The sequence below is a fragment of the Penicillium chrysogenum genome, assembly GCF_028827035.1.
Source record: "Penicillium chrysogenum strain IBT 35668 chromosome Unknown utg000004l_segment0_segment0, whole genome shotgun sequence".
NCBI lineage: Eukaryota > Fungi > Ascomycota > Eurotiomycetes > Eurotiales > Aspergillaceae > Penicillium > Penicillium chrysogenum.
This window is the reverse complement of record NW_026622752.1, coordinates 4,230,513-4,248,507: the sequence shown is the minus strand read 5'-3', so window position 1 is coordinate 4,248,507 and position 17,995 is coordinate 4,230,513. Positions and strand designations below refer to the sequence as shown.

The window sequence follows — 17,995 nt, the reverse complement described above, 5'->3', positions numbered from 1 at the left end:
AACGCGGGAATTCTCAGATTTCCGCGGAATGGTGTGACCTGACGTTTGCTTCTGGAAGAGATCCGAGGTTGATCTGGGGTATTTGATTAAGAGGTCTGCATCATCCAACATCAAGACATCACCGCCAATATGCCTGTCACTAATTTCAGCCACCCTGATCCCTATAAGTACCAGACGGGCTTCGACTCGTATCACGAGTATGTATACACATAGTTTCTAATGAAAACAAATTAATAAGTAAATAGGACCGAAGCCATCGAAGGAGCTCTGCCAATCGGTCAAAACTCCCCGCAGAAAGCTCCCTATGGGCTTTACGCTGAAAAGCTCTCGGGAACGGCATTCACTGCACCTCGCCATGAGAATAAACAGACATGGGTTTACCGAATTATACCCGCTGCAGCTCATGAGAACTTCATCGCGGAGGATGTCGACTCGTACCATACGAGGATGACAACCGAGGCCCACAAGCTTCACCATATCCCTAATCAGCTGCGATGGAACCCCTTCGATCTAGATGAGAAGGTCGACTGGGTGCATGGACTGCACCTAATTGCAGGGTCTGGAGACCCAACTCAGAAGCAAGGGTTGGGTATCTTGATGTATGCCGCAGGCAAGGACATGGGCAAGGAAGCTTTCTACTCCGCCGACGGAGACTTCCTAATTGTGCCTCAGCACGGTGTGCTAGACATCCAGACAGAGCTCGGTCGGATTATCCTGCGACCAAATGAGATCTGCGTGATCCCTCGTGGTGTTAGGTTGGTGTCTTCTATACCCTATATGTCACCAATAACTAACCACTTCCATCAGATACCGAGTGACACTCCCAGACGGCCCTGTGCGGGGATACATCTGTGAATTATACCAGGGCCACTACCAGCTCCCAGAGCTAGGCCCCATTGGATCCAACTGCCTGGCCAATGCACGCGATTTCCAAGCCCCCGTTGCCGCTTTCGACGACGAAGAGGAAAGCGAGTACAAGCTTTACAGCAAATTCAACAACACTCTCTTCTCCGCGCGACAGAACCACACCCCCTTCGATATTGTCGCGTGGCACGGCAACTACTACCCTTTCAAGTACGATCTTGGCCGATTTAGTGTCATCGGTTCGATCTCTTTCGACCACCCCGACCCTTCGATATTTACTGTGCTGACAGCTCCATCGGACCACGTTGGTACCGCCGTTGCTGACTTTGTCATTTTCCCTCCTCGCTGGCTCGTCGCAGAGGGTACTTTCCGTCCCCCATGGTACCATCGTAACACCATGTCAGAGTTCATGGGTCTGATTTCTGGCGACTACGATGCGAAGGTGGGTGGAGGTTTCAAGCCTGCTGGTGCTAGTTTGCACAACGTTATGAGTGCACATGGTCCCGACTCGGGTGCTTTCGAGGGAGCTAGCAATGCTGAGCTGAAGCCTCAAAAGGTTGGTGATGGAAGTATGGCTTTCATGTTTGAAAGGTTAGTTCAATTCCCACCATCACTTCCTTCCGAAACTTCGTATTTGCTGACAATGCTTTAGTGCTCACATGGTTGGCGTCTCGGAATGGGGTCTCAAGACCTGCCAGAAAGTGCAGCCAGAATATAACGAGCACAGCTGGAAGCCTCTGAAGCGGCACTTTGTAAACCCTAACAAAAAGGCCTAAGATATGGGCCCTGAGCACTGCGCTGAGCATATGTGCACATTCCAATTAGCTCTATAGCATAACAAGATACCAGAACTCCATCGAATCTATCAAAATTGTTTCACATTATTGCTTCAAATGTTCGTTATTCCAAATGCCACTCCATAAATTAAATTACTTCATGATATACATTGTTCACCCCTCAAGCTCCTTCTTCATCGCCTCCTTAACAATAGCCCCACACATCTTAGCATAAGGATTCGTTTGCACAGAAAGCTGCTGCGCAACCTTATTCCCATAGCGACCCCCAAAAAAGAAATCCCGACTAGCCATTTCCTCAAGCTGATCAGCCGAAAGTGCACGCAGACGCTCCGGGCCCGCCTCATCACCAGAACCAGCCTTCTTCACGCGCGCCGCTTTGAGAAGCAAGTATCCCCGATGCGTGTGTGCGTCAGCCAATAACCGCGCCTGGGTTGTCGAGACCGCATCGGCAGGAGAGGAAGGTGTGGCAAAGGTTATGGCCTGACCTAGGTCAGAGAAGATGCGGGAGCAGAGCTGGGAGGTTTGCGGGGCAAAGAGAGCCGCATCGGATACCTCGCCCTCAGTGCTTTGATCACTACCCGCTTCTTTGCTGTAGGTCAGATCGACCAGCAGGCGGAGTGTTTGTGCTCGGTTTGTGTATGCGGAGGGATATGTTGGATGATCGGTGATGAGAGTGTCGAAGTCGTCCAGTGCTGATTGGACTGTCCCTATACTTGGTGATTTGTTTGATTGCAGCTTGCGGATAATGTCTGTTTCACGCTGCTTGAGCGATGCCAAGTCTGTTTCAGAAATGTTCACAGATGATGGCCATGGTGGTAGCGACGAATCAACGGTGAATCCCGATGATGGAGAGGATTCGGCATCAAATAGAGCTTGCAGTACAGCCGAATCATTAGATGTCAATGATGGGCGAGCAGCTGTGATGGATGTCATCTTGTGATTTGATGTTGAGGCAGTTATGAATTTCGTGGGGATCGATTCAGAATAGGCTCACTACGGTCGTAATAATTGAAGAACAGAACAAAATCTCCCGAGAATTGCGAATCTAAGAAATTGATCTTCAGGCGGATGTTGACGATGATCTCAGCGGGTCCGGGTATCTCCGGATATTTCAGGGTCCTGAAATAGCCGCACAGGGACAAGCCGGCCAAAGGTCAGCAACAAAAGTGGATTGGAAGACACACCCGCCGAGACACGGTTAATAGAGGATCCAGTTATTTAAAAGAAAGGGAAGGAGTAGGCTGGACATCAAATAATTCGAAATCGCCACCTCCCATCTTGAACTACCATCTAAGTCCCATCTACCAATATCATCACAAATATACAGTATTAGCAAAATGGCGCCTTCAGCTATTTCCAATAGCCCTCCTCCCTCAGTTGCCGATGCATCTTCAGTTGCCAGCTACCGCGGTTACGACCATGTGCACTGGTACGTTGGTAATGCCAAGCAAGCCGCAAGCTACTACATCACCCGCATGGGCTTCAAGCGCATTGCGTACAAGGGTCTTGAAACCAGCAGCCGCCACATCTGCTCGCATGTCATCCGCAACGGCGATATCACCTTCATCCTGAGCTCGCCTCTGCGGTCCCTTGACCAAATCGACCGTTTCGATCCCGAGGAGCAAGCCGAGCTAAAGGAGATCCATGACCACCTCGAGAAGCACGGTGATGCCGTCAAGGACGTTGCCTTTGAGGTTGACGATGTCGATGCTGTCTTCTTTGCCGCTGTGAAGAATGGCGCTAAGGCCGTCTCCAACCCTAAGGTCCTTGAAGATAAGGGTGGTCGTGTCAAGACTGCTACTATCCAGACTTATGGGCAGACTACCCATACCCTTATTGAGCGCAGCGAGTACCGCGGTACCTTTATGCCAGGCTACCGTGCCGAGACTGCCAATGAGGATCCCATTGTGAAGTTCCTGCCTGGTGTTCAACTCTCGCATATCGATCACTGTGTTGGAAATCAGGACTGGGATGAGATGGATAAGATCTGTGAATAGTGAGTTTGGTCCAGACTATCTGGTTGAGTCTCATTTACTGATACCACTGGTTAGCTACGAGAAGGCTCTCGGCTTCCACCGTTTCTGGTCCGTCGACGACAACGAAATCTGCACGTAAGTGTTTTAATATTATATCTGATACCTGACAAGTGGCTAACCCTATGATGATAGTGAATTCTCAGCTTTGAGTAGTGTTGTCATGGCCTCGCCCAACGAGATCGTCAAGATGCCCATCAACGAGCCAGCAAAGGGCAAGAAACAATCCCAGATCGAGGAATACGTGGACTTCTACAACGGTGCTGGTGTACAGCATATTGCACTTCGCACAGACAATATCATCCGAGATATCACCAATCTCAAGGCACGGGGTGTCGAGTTCATCAAGGTTCCCGACACATACTACACGGATATGCAGGCTCGCTTGAAGCAGTCTGGTTTGGTACTTAAGGAAAGCTTCGAGACCATCCGTAGCTTGGATATTTTGATTGATTTCGATGAGGGTGGCTATCTGCTGCAGCTTTTCACTAAGGTATGTGGAAACTGATGACACCAGTATTCGTTACTTTATACTAACCTTACAATTAGCACATGATGGACCGGCCTACTGTCTTCATTGAGATTATCCAGCGCCACAACTTCGAAGGCTTCGGAGCTGGCAATTTCAAGTCACTATTCGAGGCTATTGAACGAGAGCAGGAACTGCGTGGTAACTTGGTTTAAGGACTTAAAAATTTGTATAGTCGGGCATTTTTCTTGATGAGCCCTTTCTGCTTTGGAATTCTCATTTTGTATTTAGCGAATTAGGGATTATTCCTTAATAACAATTTTTGAATCATTCCATGGTCTGCCTCGTTTTGTAACTCCCGTCTGTACTTGGGATATATGGTATCCTTAGCTTCTGTGCACTCCGGCTTCCCTATGATAATGGCTAGCTTGCTACTATAGAAGCATTAAAGACATAGAAGTTAAGATATACTTGATAGAGACCGAAGCAACTTTAGAATCTTGGAAAAACAAGCACCTACTTTCTTTTATAACCCGACCGAAACAAGGCATTATCCTTACCATTTATTACGCCAAATTCTTAAAAGCCAAAAGAAGCAACCCCCTACCATCTAGTCATCCATCATCAATTATCCAGTAACCCTACGTTGATCTCAATTCCAAGCTTAATGGCAGTATCGATCCAGCAAGTCCGAAAGCTCCCGCCAATTCCGTCGAATCTCATCCAGAGGTCTTTCCAAGACGGCCATCGACTCTAGACCAGCAGCATCAATAACTCTTTTAGCCATTTCGTCCTCTCCTCGTTGAAGATCCTTTATCAAGGATACTTCGCGGTCTAATATGGCCTTCGATTCAGCGAGCAAGCGTTTCTTATCATCCATCCATTTCTTCTTTGCCTGCGACAACGTGTTCCTTCTCCATGTGGCGACCGGTCTTGTCTCCAGCCACTGCACCATAAGGCCTAGGGTCTTCTCTTAGTGATAGGAAGTGGGGGTGGATCGGGACCAAGACGTACAAAAAGTAGCAGCACTGACTAGAATTAACACCACCCATACGGCAGCGCAGGTGGCAGCCTCTAGCGCTCGCGGAATCATAGACATTTCGTTGATGTAGACGTTCGATCTGGTTGAGTAACAGAAAGAATGAGAATGTGCTTTTTTTCGTGGGTAAGATGAGACACTAATGATGTTATGTTTAGGTTTCCGCGGCTCACGTTGGAAGAAGCCTTTGCTAAGATTGAAGTAAACTAATATATACCCCAAAGCAGGGCCATAGTGAGATATATAATATTTCTATTCTTGCCCTTATTCACTTCCGCTTCGACGAACTCGAAGTGGGAGCATTGCCTCCAATCCGCTTAAATTTCCTCGGATCTAGAGCCATATTAGACGAGAGTACTCATAGGAACTTAGACCGAAAAACATACCTTTTCGACTCATCAGAGCCCGATTTCTCGTCCCCTTTCCACCCTCCCAGAACCCACTACCAGCCTTTCCAATCAGGACTGCTTTGCAGATACCGCAGTTCTCGGGCCTGTAGATTTGCTCGCGGGAGCAGTAGCCACATATCATACGGTTTGCGTGTTCGTTCGGGTGATCGGTTTCCGCGTCGTGGCATCTAGATAAATCATAAGCATATGAAGTGGGATGCATATCGAGTGGAAATCATACTTGTCACAAGGGAAGACTTTTGAGCAGCAGCTGAATCTGTAGGGGGTTTAGTATGACCTGTTTGCCGAGTGCCATAATCACATACCTGAACCAGCGTTGACTCTTAGCATAGTGCTGGCAACGACCGCGTCGCGGAAGTTCCTGTCCTGCGACAATGCCGAGGACTTCCTGAGGCTGAGGTACTTATTAGATTTTACCATGACGATGCGTTGTAGATTGTACGAACCTTTCTTTTGCGAGGGAGGGCTCCACGAGCAGTGACTAGGTGGTACAGCAATGAGCAAAAGCGTTTTACGCGGGTTTGATCGGGACGTACTTGCTGCACTTCCCACTAGAAGGAATTTCACCTCAGGGATTTTGAACACTTTGGATATGTTAGTACCTAAGCAACACACTGTATTGCGTATTAGAACATACCCATTTTGCGATGGCACTGGCGGCATATACCCATGGCACTCTCGCCACGAACTGCAGATATACCAGGTGCCGGATGGGCAGTCGAGCATTCTGAGCATGTCGGGATGAAGTCGCTATAGCAAGGTGAGTCAACAGATGACATTATACTTATATGAATCACAGAACCAACCTGAGAAGCATGTCCCCAATCGTACAGCCGCCCAATTCAAGGTAGCCAGCACGATTGGCATGGGAATGCATCAGCTGCTTCCGGAAGGCTGCACATAAGAGTCAGTAACTCATCTGAGAAGGTGAATGAGATTAAGTGTATACCCACCAACACTCATATTATTAGCGCATTTCCGGCACGACTCCATTTTCGGCATCTGGCCCTTCTCGTCGGTAATTTGTGGTACGTTCTTGTCATCGAGCGAAACCTTACATCTGTCACATTTGATAGTGATATTGAGGCTCGCGAGTTCCAGCAGCTCGATTCCGTAGAGCTCCAAGAATGGGAAAGAAAGTGCGACGCCTCGTCCGGGCGCGTTGTTGTCCACTGGTGCGGGAACAGGTGCGCCACCTTCTTCATCTTCCTCTTCCTCTTCATCTGAATACTCGTCTTCCTCATAACTCGATTCGTCCGATGTCCCTTCAGTGCCACTGTTGGGATTAGGAACAGACCATTCGGGGGGCCGTGGAATGACAACAAGATGTGGCTTGTCTTCGATATCTTGAGTTAAGGATGCGGCAGGTGCTTTGGTAGGCTCCTCCACATTCTCATCCTCGTCCTCTTCAAAAGTGGAAGGTACATCCCCAGCGGGCTCCTGCACTTTTGGCAAGGGCGTTTCAGCGAATTTATGGATGTTGCTCGCCAGGTAGTTGATCTGAGATACCAGACTCAGCTGGGAAGTCTGTTCTACCCACTGAGTGAATCCCACTTCTGTTGCCTTCACTTCGAGGCCTTCGACTCCCTGCAACTTGATCGAGCTGTGCTCGAGCGGGTAGAGTGGTGGCACGATCAATTTCACAGTCTTGAGTGCTTGAAGTGTTCGCGGCAGACGATCCTTCTTTGTTGGCTGGATGGGAACAACATATGTCCTACCATCTGGCAGCTTTTGGTACATCGGTAGTCTTCCAAGGCGCGCTTCGAGCTGTTTCGTCTCGGTTGCTCGTCGTTTCTCAGCTGCGGCTTTTGCTTCGGCTGTGTGCTTGGGTGCTACAGTTCGTGCTTGTGGTACTGGCTTAGCAGCAACACTTGCCGTTTTACTACGGCCTTGAGACAAGCTCTGCTGGCTTAAAGTCTTTTCCGGGGCCTTGGTAGGTTCTTTAGTTGTGGACCCATCACCAATATTGGCGAAAAACTTCAGCGTTGGCCCACGTTCCAGGGTGGTTAGTAATGATTCGAGTTTTCGGTCCAGACTGTTCAGCCAGCCCAAAAGAGTTCCTCGGCTGTTGGTGCGGTACGTAAAATCGACAATGTCATTGAAGCCTCTGACGACATTGGCTTGATACGCAGCTTCCATTTCAGTATTGGTCACTGCAAGCGTGGGCCGTCCTTTGGGGTATGAGGTTGGGACATGAAGGACACAGTGGAGTCTTTCAAGCTCAAATGGGAAGTCTGGATCAGAAGGTACCAAGCCAAAAGTCAAAGTAGTACCCTGAGCATCATTGACTTCCTGTGGACGGTAACGCCGCCTCAACTGGTTGATTTGGAACTCTCTTGGATCTGACTGCTCCAATTTCGAAACTGGTCTTTGGGGCTGGACAGGACCTGCGGCAGAGCTCTGCTTCGACTGGTTGTCACCAATCTTCAATCTCTCGGCCCCAGTGACAAGGGCTTGTGCCGAACTCTGGCTTTCACTTCCTGAGAACTGGGCAGGTGTCTGCTGCCCGGAAGAAGGCTGCTTAGCCTCAATCGCCGAGGCATCATGTATATACGGACATGATGCTCCAAGTCGGCATCCTTGAAAAATATTAGCATATGACCTGAACGAAACATCGCCTTCCTAGCAAATTACAATGCCCGAGAATAAATACATGCGTAAAAGACTTTAGGGCACAGGTCGATCATACGATGCTGATAATAGCCTCGGTATCATTGACCCTTTGGGTGAACATAGCAGATTGGTGTGTACAAGCATTCCCGAAGGGGCCTGTTTGTGGCACCCGGCTCGTATTCAATGACGCGTCGATCATTGCAGTGACAAAACAGACAAAGAGCCCTTACAGAAAGAAACTCAGAACGCAGACTTACCCTTCTTAGATTTGAAAAAGCGACATTTCTGCCGCCGAGGCGATGACTGGCGAGCAGCACTCAGTTCATCGGTGGATGCAACACCACGCGACCGGACCGCTGCCAACTCATCAGTTGTCAAAGAGGACGGCAGCTCTGTATCTGTTCAACAAAGGGATCATGAGCGTGTGATCAAAAAGGTTGCGGGCGGCCGCCCCCGATCCAGACGTAGCCACCCTGCACGCCAACAAAGCTCTCGGACGAGATAACATGGGGGATTGATAGGCTTTGTGGCTGATGCAACATGTGGTGCATGGACATGCAACAGGGGGGGCTGAAAATACGAAAGCCCGTGGAGGGTCGACCGAGATAATCCGGCCAAGTACGGAGTAGATCTCGTGGAATTGATTGGGAGAAAAGGTTCCGGCTCGATGGCTTTTACGAGCCAATAATAGAATATGCTTGACTCACCTTGGATCTGGGGTGTTGGACCCGCATTGTCAAATGACCTATTCTCCATGCTGAAACTGAGCCTCGAGCCGTGTTGCGAAAGATGATCCAGAGTGGAATGGCCCGGCTCTGGGCGACTTGGAGGTGACGCGCGCTGCCAACGCAGAGATCGGGTGACCTTGAGGAGATCGACAGGACCAGATCTGCGCAGTAAGTAAGCCGAGATGTGCGACCGTCTGAACTTTTGTAGCGATTAAAGTCACGGCGCTAAGCAAAAATGAAAGGAAAAAGGAAAACTGTGAAGAGATGCCACGTGACGTAAAATATCAAGATCGGCCACAGACCAGTATCTCCTGGGCTTAAGGTCTGAAAAAATATGAAGCTATACATGAAGTTATAGTTGTTTACGGTTTTACTGGCAGGCGAGCGCCAAGACTTCAGGCGGACCCGATGATCTCATTTGCCTTGATATTCGCCTGTTGACTCATTTCCAGTCATACTGCGGTTAGTCACAATCGATTTTGCAAGGTGGATTGGAGGTTTCTAGTCGAAAATGACTAGAATGTTCGGTGTTCTAAGATGGAGAACAATTGGCATGTAGATCTGTCCTGTCTAACTCCAGTACTCCTACATCGCATGTTGTACAATGTATAAGTACAGACTCACAAATATTAATAATGATAACCACTGCAGAGTCCTCACGTTTAATATCATTTCAAGTATAGCCTTCGTCATTCCACGTCGAAATCGCAACCCAATGCTGTGGCGTTCATGCTCGAAGCCACAACAGGAAGCAAAACCAACCAAGTACTACCATTGATTGACAATAATCTACCTGCACAGCACCGTTGCATACAGAAACCATAAAAGCAAAAGCCATCAGAATAAGAAGCAGGAGGGAAACAAGATTCCGAATTCCAGTCTGTCAGCAGAGCATATACTACACGGAGCGCGCCATGCGCCTTATCTCCCACATCCATGCCGGGGGATATCCCCCTTAGCAAGGGTCCAACACCGGCCAGCGAGGCCATGATAATATGCGAGAAAAGATTAACCTTCACCGGAGCAATACGACCCGATGGTCGTAACAAGCTCAGGGCAATGTCCTCAACGGCCACCAGTCACGGACAGCGGTCTGTCCGCGTTGCGCGGAGAAGATGAGGGGTTCGCTTTCGAGTTTCTAGAATTCCCGCATCCCTGCGTAATGGGTGCGCCTTCACCAGGGTATGCGTTTAGTCCGGGATACGACATCGATCCATTAGACAGAACGGTTATCTTCGATAGTTTCTTTTCAGGACTGGGGATGCTTGAGTGTGTCGTCGTATTTCGGACTCTACCTATGTTGTAGGTACTGAACTTTCATGACACATATAGCGTGGGTTTTACGTGTTTACCCCGACATTTAGGGAATCTAACGTAAAAGTACGGAGTAATAAGGTAAGAGAAAGGGAATCGATTTGGGAGTGGATCCAAGCCACAGAAATTGAATTGTGCGACAAAGTAAATGTACGTACTATGTTGTACAGATACAGAGAGGATTCGACCTCGATCTAGAGGAAACTCTCAAATCCCACACATCAGCTGTGGCGTAAACCATGATTTGAAGGAAACGGGTTTTGGCGAGGCTATCTGTAGGTCACTCGGATGTATAGTGGAACCTCTGGTGTTGTACGGAGTACTCCGTACTCTGTGCATAAACCCTGTCCGTGGCTGCCGCTAGTAGGACACCGGTATTCAGCCCAATCGGGAAGTTACAAGATATACTCGCGTTTTAGATGTAGCATTCCACATGGCTAGGTTGTCTGGAATGTAATAGCCGAGCTGTAGATGCAAAATAAAAGCTGTTCGAACATGTAATATGGCCCATTCAACCGAAGAACCTCCGCATCTACGGGGCACTGATTTTGAGCCTCGGTCAACTGTATTGTAAGAAAGACACCGGTATGGGAGCTCCGCTCCGCGGTACTGATCCTTCCGCTGTACAATATGGTAATGTAAGATACAAATACCGTACAGTAAGTAAAACACCGAAAGCGGAAAGGCGCGAATCGGACCTGGAACTCACGGGCCAACCGGATCATCCTTCCAGAAGCCTTCCAGAATCTCGCACGGTCTTCCCTGGGCGTTGGCGCGTTTGACCATGGGTATAGCTTGCAGTTTCCGGGTTTGAGCACATGTCGGCATTTCTATGAACGTCGATTTGCCATTTAGTATATGCGTTGAATTTGCTCTTACTACGTCTCGTGCTATTCCATTCCCATAATCTGACAGCAATTGACGATATTGGCAGCTTGCGGGGTTTCGGAGTACAGGGCTCCTGGGAGCGCTGATACACGTGACCTTTCTCCACCAGAAGGCCTAGAATAATAATCTGGCCAATCACGGGCGTGGTAATTAGGTTGGGTTTCGCAGATTCAATTTCCTTTTTTGGCCAGGGAAAACGGGCGGGGGCCAATCCCGAGCGCCTCATTCGGGATTTCGCCGAATATTAATAATAGTCGATGTGGTGTAGCAGTTAATTCGGAACAGCCACGAAACGTGGGAGGTCATATATGATGGCAAATATTGTGAAGTGACTTGAGACAGTAGATATCTGTCGTCGTGCATCTGTCGTCGTGCAGCATTCATGCTAAGATTGATAGAGATGTCCCTGAACTGAAAGCATAGCAAGAAGTCAGTAAAGCATAGCCTAAGTCTAAAATACGGCATCGAAACAGAAATCAAGTTTTGTTCTAGAGCTCCAGAGGCCTATGGAGTAGACAGGGATTGCATGCGTCATGGTTGGACGATCGCTTCGTAGTGGAGGACGACCGAGAAGAAATCAACTAAGATTCTTGCGCGTCTGGATTCGCCTCAATCATCAAAGAGCCTAGACGAAGCGACCGAAGCTGTATGCAAGGTGCCTCAATCTTTAAATATCGAAATCACCCTCCATTTCCAGCTCACGGGCGCGATATCCTCGCATCTTCGCAAATTGTAGCTTTTGTTGACATGCTGCACGCTGCACGCTGCATCGGCTTGCCGATTGCACGTCGGGCGCACATCACCAACCCGATGAGCCAGTTAGGCGTCAATCTTGCAGCAAAGAGGCGATATCCACTTTTTCTTAACCACAACGCCTCTGCCTAACAGCCTTGATCGTGGAGCGGTCCGTGGGGGTTAGTACGCGGTACCCATAACATAACAAGTCGTATGAAGGCCCGAATAGGAAATGCGGAGCTAAGGTTGTCACATGTGTACAGTGTCAGTTAGAAACATTTCAGTACCGGTGAGACGCGTGAAAAAGGAGACAGCGAATAATGTTTGCCCCTGTGTTGTGAGTGATCCACTACAACACCCACTTTGCGGCCTGTGTGAAGCTGAGATCAAGAAGACTCATCTGGCCGGGCCGGGTCAGAGAGAAGTTAGCCCTAACAGGGCAGGTGGGTTCTGTAGATGGAGGCTGGAATGTGCACACGATGTATGTTCTGGAGAGTGTTGGTGATGGCTTTAGAAGAAGCTCTTGTTCCATCTTCGCTGTTTCGCTGTTGTTAGGTCGGGACGGAGGAAAGGGGCTTGAGATATAAAAGTATACGACCTTGGCTATATATTGCCAAGATCGCATTTTTCGGTGAGGAGGTGTATTTTGTACTCAATTTGACATGGGATCTGTTTATCCATGTCATTGGCTTCATTTTGTTCTTGGTCCTTGGTTCCTCAAGCATTGAATGGTTCATACTAGAGCCCCACGACTCGGGTATGACCGGAAAGACTGGAGATTTTCCCAGGATGGAAACGGCGTCGGGCAATTTAGGGAAAAAAGTCTTCATCCCCACACCCGTTCAAAGTTGGAGACAGGAAGCTTCTGCATACGTCATTGGTTGAAACACTGCGGGACCAACTGGGCAGGGAGTACTACCTTTGATAATATTACTCGATCTCTTGTCTATTAGCACATTTCATATATTTGAGATGCGACTGCGAAAAGAGGAAGATAAGAGAATACAATATAGAAATGGATCTCGGGCATCCAAATCCAGCGGCTCCACCCCCGGATCATGTGCGCCGGTCATGTGCAGCTACCACATGACTACCTATACTGTACCCGGTAAACCATTGTAAGGACTACGATGTATAAGACTCCTTCTATTGGCATTGCACACAAGTCTGACACATCTCTTGATGAAAATAAGCATATCTTCAACCAATATGAAAATGCAATTATGCCAATAATGACATCAACGTGATACAACTCCTTCAGTGCAGCCTTCAGTTGAGATCTGCACGTCAATCTTCATCCTTCAGGCAACTCCCACCACCACTAGGTAAGACATGGCAAAACTGTAAGCGGAGGCAAAACCATGATGAAAACACGCATAACTCAGGCAAGATCCATGTAAACACAAATTACAATTACTCATAGTGTCATAATGAGGCCCTCCAACGGAACGTGATTCCTTTCCTGCAACTTCCCTTAGGAGTAGATGGTAATTGTACATCGAACGGAGTACCATAGCACAATCCCACGCCTAAATAGAGCCCAGCATTTAACTCAATATCAAGGGAGATACAAAATCCAAAGTACAGGCCTAGAACTCACCCAGCCAGCCACACGGCGCAAGCCCAATCTAATCACCCTTACCCCCTCATAATCCCACACACACCCCCAAGATCTCCGCTGAGCTGGCCCTGCAAACCATGCAGGGCGAGAAAGCCACCGCGAACTGAGCACGTATCTCGTCGAGTCGATTTCAAGCCCACCACCACCTCCCGAGTTCCGCGGGAGCTTTGGCATAAACTAATGTAAAGATGACATAGCTTCTCGTCGCATGTGCTAGCGACCAGTGCGAAGCCGAACAAAGAAGATGTCACCGAGGATCTCGCGGCTCGATCGGGTCAGTTTTGGAAGATGCAAACTTTCTTCAGCGAAGAGTCCGGGGCTGTACGGGGCTATATTAACTCGTAATATCAAATATCGACATCACAACCTTTGATGTTAGAATATCATGATGTGACACATGCATATGGTCAAATTATAATTAGACAAAAAAGGAATCCGAGTTTCTGGTCTGTGTTCTAGATCTGCGCGAACTGTTTCCCGGGAGAGAGAGGTACTTTTGACATATTTTCAAGATTCCGAACGGGGGTCCCGGGATATCGCGCTGCTTTTTAATTGCCCCTGTATTGGATTTTTTTTTGCATCCCACCTGACCTCTATTATTTTTTTGGCGGGAAGGATCGGCGGAGGTTGTCACTGAAACGTCCATTCATGAACTCATAGCTAAACTTTTCTCAAAGCCTGTCTAGGCAGGTGGTACTGCATTAAGAGATTCGACGATTCGATTCGATTCATAATTGAGTGTAACTTGTTCCCTATGTTGGCGCCCCGCGTGTGGTTTACATGAAGATCTTCTTGGTTATAGGGAGTACGGCATACGGCACTTTGTAGGAGTACATTGTATCAGGTTATATCTCAAGAAAGTATGGATATAGTCGAGTGCCATTTAACTCCTGTAGTCAGGCAACATAATCAAGATGCATCATGACCACCCGCATGCGAAGTACATGCAGACAGGTCTCAGTCTTATGCCATAAGACTCATCTCTCATACGTGTCAGCGCCACAAAGTCAACTCTGGATTTCCACATGATTGATTTGGCGCCGTTATCACAAGGCTTTGAGGACCTCTGGTATCCTCCGTGCTCTGCAGCAGAGCTATAGCTAGCTACTACAGTACAAGATGGATCCAGACCGCCAATTCAGGCCTATGTAGGCCTCTTCTTCTGATATCCAAGGCTGCAGTCAAGGAAATACGATATGCATGTGAGGACAGCTTTTCTCTGATTTCATTCATTGGATTTTTTGTTTTTAGCTGTCATCATGTAGCGTACAAGTGGCCCGATTGGGGATATCGGTGCCGGATGAAGAATTGCAAGACATAAACGTGTGGTATCAAGTATCGCAGGGAAAGCAAAAAGAACATGACTATCTCTCCGATCATAATCGGGAGTAGTGAAATAATGCTACACGTTCTCTGCAGTCAAATATGGACATGCAGTAAAAGACGCAGCGCTGAGATAGACCATAAGATAAACCCCTTTTTTTGGTGAACGTTCCGGGCATGAAAAAGCCAACCGGAAATATCTTGGAAAGCAAGACGCAAAGAAGAAACAAAACCCATGTCGCATCAACCGTTGGTGACCCGGAAAAAAAGCACGAGGGATATGAGCTGTACATGGATATTAAGGTCGTAAGAAATAGCCCTCGAAATTGGTATTCATACCCTCCATGCAGAACAAACGCCCAGTGAATGCTGTGACAACATCCCGGCCTCGGAGCCGATGAGATCGAGAAAAAGACAAAGCAGAAAGAAAAAGAATCCCAGATGCGCCATATATGCAATGCATGATCGTGATTGTACGTGTCAAGAAAGAAAAGCTGTGCTGTGTTGCAAAGCCTTGTCTGAAAAAGAAAATCGAAAAGCGAGTAGGCGAAGTGAATCGCACGCGGATTGACTACCAGCCCTTCACATGGTACTCCCAGGGACCGTAGTCAGTGGTGTAGTTGGTCCAGGAGCCATTCTTGCCCAGGTCAGCAGCATTAGGGTCTGCTTCAGCACTAGCCTGGTTTGGACCAACTCCCTTGTGGGGACCCTTAGGACCAGGATACTCCTGAAGGTTCTTCATGTCGTGGGCGGTGTGGCGACGCTTGAGAAAAGCGTTCGCAGTTGCGCTCTTCTGCTGGCGCTCCCAGAGAAGATGTCGGCGGAGAGACTCGGTCAATTCAGTAGCAAGCATGTTACGACGGGTGGTTCGGGGAGAGTGTGCCATAGACTGCGAAGCGTTGGTGTTCATGACAATAGGCTTCGATCGGGGAACATCGGGACCACGCATGACCAAACTTTCCTCTTCGTTGCTGGGAGGGGACTGGGGGATAGATGGGCCACTCGGTGAGGTCAACCGCGATCGTTGAAGTGCAGGACTGGACCGGAACGCGTTCCCTTGCATGCGGGCCGGCTGGTGCATCATCATAGTGAGCATCGAGCGGCGCGAGACCAAATTGGGTCGGGAATCAACCCGTTGGAACATTCCTCCTCGTTCGTCAACGCTGGACTCGCCACCTTCAGTGATGGAATCTTCCCAATCAGAATCTTCGTCATCTTCGATCGCACTCTCCGAGACTTCATCGTCGGTCTCGATGGCGTCCTCGTCGGATCGACTGATGTCCTTCGAGTTAGGAATGATGTGGGAGGAGACCTGATTGCTGAAGGAAGCAGTCTTCTTCGTAGGGTCTGTGTTGTTTTTCGGTTTCAACGCCCCGGTCGCGTTCTCTTGGCCCGCCTGGGGAACCATGCGCTCTTCGAATGAGCTTTCATCGTCATCCCCAGAGGATCCGCCCAATGTAAACATGCCTCCCTTCTTCTTCAAGGGCGATGGCTTCAGTTGCGTAGCAGAACGAGAAGGACTAGGCTCGATAGACAGTCTTGGTTGGGATCTGAATGAAGATGAGATGTGTGATGGCGAGAATCCACGAACAATGCTGGTAGACTTGACTAATTGAGGTCGGCTGGGAAGAATTCCGGAAGATGAGACGCTAGTATCGGACGCGTTGACCTGTGCAGTGTCGCTCTCATTGCCCTCGGGGGCAGTCGTCGAGCAGGATTCAGTCGACTCATGAGGGTATGGGGTCGGTCGGACGGAGAAATTAGGGACCTGACGAGCGGTAGAGACGGAGGGAGGGGTGGGGGGTGGGGGTGGATGGGCGTGGAGTGATGTCCACAACGGGGGCAGCAGGCTCGACAGTAGGCATGGGCTCCAGTTGCTTCTTTTCCTTAATGTTGAGGACCATCCGCTCCAAATCCAACGAGGTGATGTGCTTCTCTTTGCCACGGCCGAGGCTGGCTAGTGAGTCCTCGCGAACAACGGCTGGTCGGTAGTCAGAAAACTTGGGACGCTTGATATGAGCTTCGATTCGCTCGGCTTGGTCAGATGCAGCCGACTCGACACTGGCAGAGAGTTCGGGCAAATCCCCAGCTTCGGATCGTAGCAATGGGAGGGCAGAAGTGCTGTTAGACTTTTCAGGTTCGACACAGAAGGTTTCGCGAGTCCACAACCGCCAACTGAGGTTTTCAAGTCGACGGCCCTGGTCCATGTAGTCGGCACATTTGGAAAAGACTGCACAATAGGTTAGCAACACAAGATATCCCCCGACCAGCAGAATTGTCACTTACCCATCCACATTCCATGAAGACTTTGAGCGTTGGCGGTATCCACCTTATGAATATTGTCCGCGTCCACCGTGAGAACCGGTGTCGTTAAAGGCATTTTCGCGACGCCACAACTAGCAGTGAAGCTATTGTACTTATCGAAAATCTTTGATTGATGTTCCGGGGTCGCCGTCTCCCCCGAGAGTGGTCGTACGGCGCTTGAGATGCGGTGGTGAAAGTTCGTAAGAATCGACCGGTTTCTGGAATGGGCCTTGAAATTTGAGTCTGGGCCCTGCGGTGTGCTGCAGAGAGTCGATCAATCGGGTTTGGCGCCTAGAATGCAATCGATTTCTCACGCGAAAGATGCGAGTTGTAAAAGAATTTGGATTTTCAAATGAAGTGAAGAATCGGGCGTCGGATGTCCGTCAATTTTCCGTCAGAGCGCCACTGTGCGGAGATTCCGGGGCGAAGAGTCGGAGAAACGGAGCGAGTGTTGAAAGAGCGGATTGGGATGATCCTTCAGGATTGAAGGGTGAGAGGGATTGTAGGTTGAGAGTGAGGTGAACTAGAAAAATCTGGAGAAGGAAGAAGAGAAAAGGGAGTCGGAACGATAATAAGAATGACGGGGGGCGGCACTTTAGTGGAGTGGAGTGGAAGGAGAGGGGGACGGTAATAAATTATTAAAAGAAAATGAAAAAAATGAAAATGAAAATCGAAAATCGAAAATTGAATTATTCCTAAAAAGAATAAGAATTATTGGAATTATTGGTAAGAACATAACGATACAAGGGGAAATAATTGAATAAAATAAAATAAAATATTCCCGAAATAACTCCAAGCCGAGGATAATGGTCGGTGAAGGGGGAAAATTCAATCGCATCACGGGGCCCTGAATTACA

General features: G+C 48.7%; 7 protein-coding genes across 7 annotated transcripts; 2 read left to right on the top strand and 5 right to left on the bottom strand.

The window, feature by feature from the left end:
* Positions 1–129: 129 nt before the first annotated feature.
* On the top strand, positions 130–1,640 carry hmgA (putative homogentisate 1,2-dioxygenase (HmgA); the record flags this gene model as incomplete). Its single annotated transcript, XM_056713308.1, has 4 exons — positions 130–197; positions 246–755; positions 808–1,455; positions 1,517–1,640. 4 exons carry the CDS (start codon positions 130–132, stop codon positions 1,638–1,640), a joined length of 1,350 nt encoding a protein of 449 aa, XP_056567023.1.
* Positions 1,641–1,814: 174 nt separating this feature from the next.
* On the bottom strand, positions 1,815–2,594 carry hmgX (the record flags this gene model as incomplete). The annotated part of the gene is made up of 1 exon (XM_056713307.1): positions 1,815–2,594. One exon carries the CDS (start codon positions 2,592–2,594, stop codon positions 1,815–1,817), a length of 780 nt encoding a protein of 259 aa, XP_056567022.1.
* A 404-nt stretch (positions 2,595–2,998) lies between these two features.
* N7489_007556 (4-hydroxyphenylpyruvate dioxygenase family protein) lies at positions 2,999–4,378 on the top strand (the record flags this gene model as incomplete). Its single annotated transcript, XM_056713306.1, has 4 exons — positions 2,999–3,657; positions 3,713–3,772; positions 3,830–4,187; positions 4,244–4,378. 4 exons carry the CDS (start codon positions 2,999–3,001, stop codon positions 4,376–4,378), a joined length of 1,212 nt encoding a protein of 403 aa, XP_056567021.1.
* A 449-nt stretch (positions 4,379–4,827) lies between these two features.
* Positions 4,828–5,262, bottom strand: N7489_007555 (uncharacterized protein; the record flags this gene model as incomplete). Its single annotated transcript, XM_056713305.1, has 2 exons — positions 4,828–5,123; positions 5,178–5,262. The coding sequence occupies 2 exons, from the start codon at positions 5,260–5,262 to the stop codon at positions 4,828–4,830; spliced, it is 381 nt and encodes a 126-aa protein (XP_056567020.1).
* A 208-nt stretch (positions 5,263–5,470) lies between these two features.
* N7489_007554 (Zinc finger CCCH-type) lies at positions 5,471–9,165 on the bottom strand (the record flags this gene model as incomplete). Its single annotated transcript, XM_056713304.1, has 11 exons — positions 8,933–9,165; positions 8,483–8,623; positions 6,566–8,191; positions 6,419–6,506; positions 6,250–6,362; positions 6,149–6,196; positions 6,059–6,093; positions 5,918–6,006; positions 5,833–5,868; positions 5,589–5,779; positions 5,471–5,535 (listed from the first exon to the last, which is right to left on the bottom strand). Exons 1-11 carry the CDS (start codon positions 8,979–8,981, stop codon positions 5,471–5,473), a joined length of 2,481 nt encoding a protein of 826 aa, XP_056567019.1. The 5' UTR covers positions 8,982–9,165.
* Positions 9,166–10,704: 1,539 nt separating this feature from the next.
* On the bottom strand, positions 10,705–11,095 carry N7489_007553 (uncharacterized protein; the record flags this gene model as incomplete). Its single annotated transcript, XM_056713303.1, has 2 exons — positions 10,705–10,888; positions 10,977–11,095. The coding sequence occupies 2 exons, from the start codon at positions 11,093–11,095 to the stop codon at positions 10,705–10,707; spliced, it is 303 nt and encodes a 100-aa protein (XP_056567018.1).
* Positions 11,096–15,405: 4,310 nt separating this feature from the next.
* Positions 15,406–17,214, bottom strand: N7489_007552 (uncharacterized protein; the record flags this gene model as incomplete). The annotated part of the gene is made up of 3 exons (XM_056713302.1): positions 15,406–16,602; positions 16,670–17,064; positions 17,121–17,214. 3 exons carry the CDS (start codon positions 17,212–17,214, stop codon positions 15,406–15,408), a joined length of 1,686 nt encoding a protein of 561 aa, XP_056567017.1.
* Between the last annotated feature and the right edge of the window lie 781 nt (positions 17,215–17,995).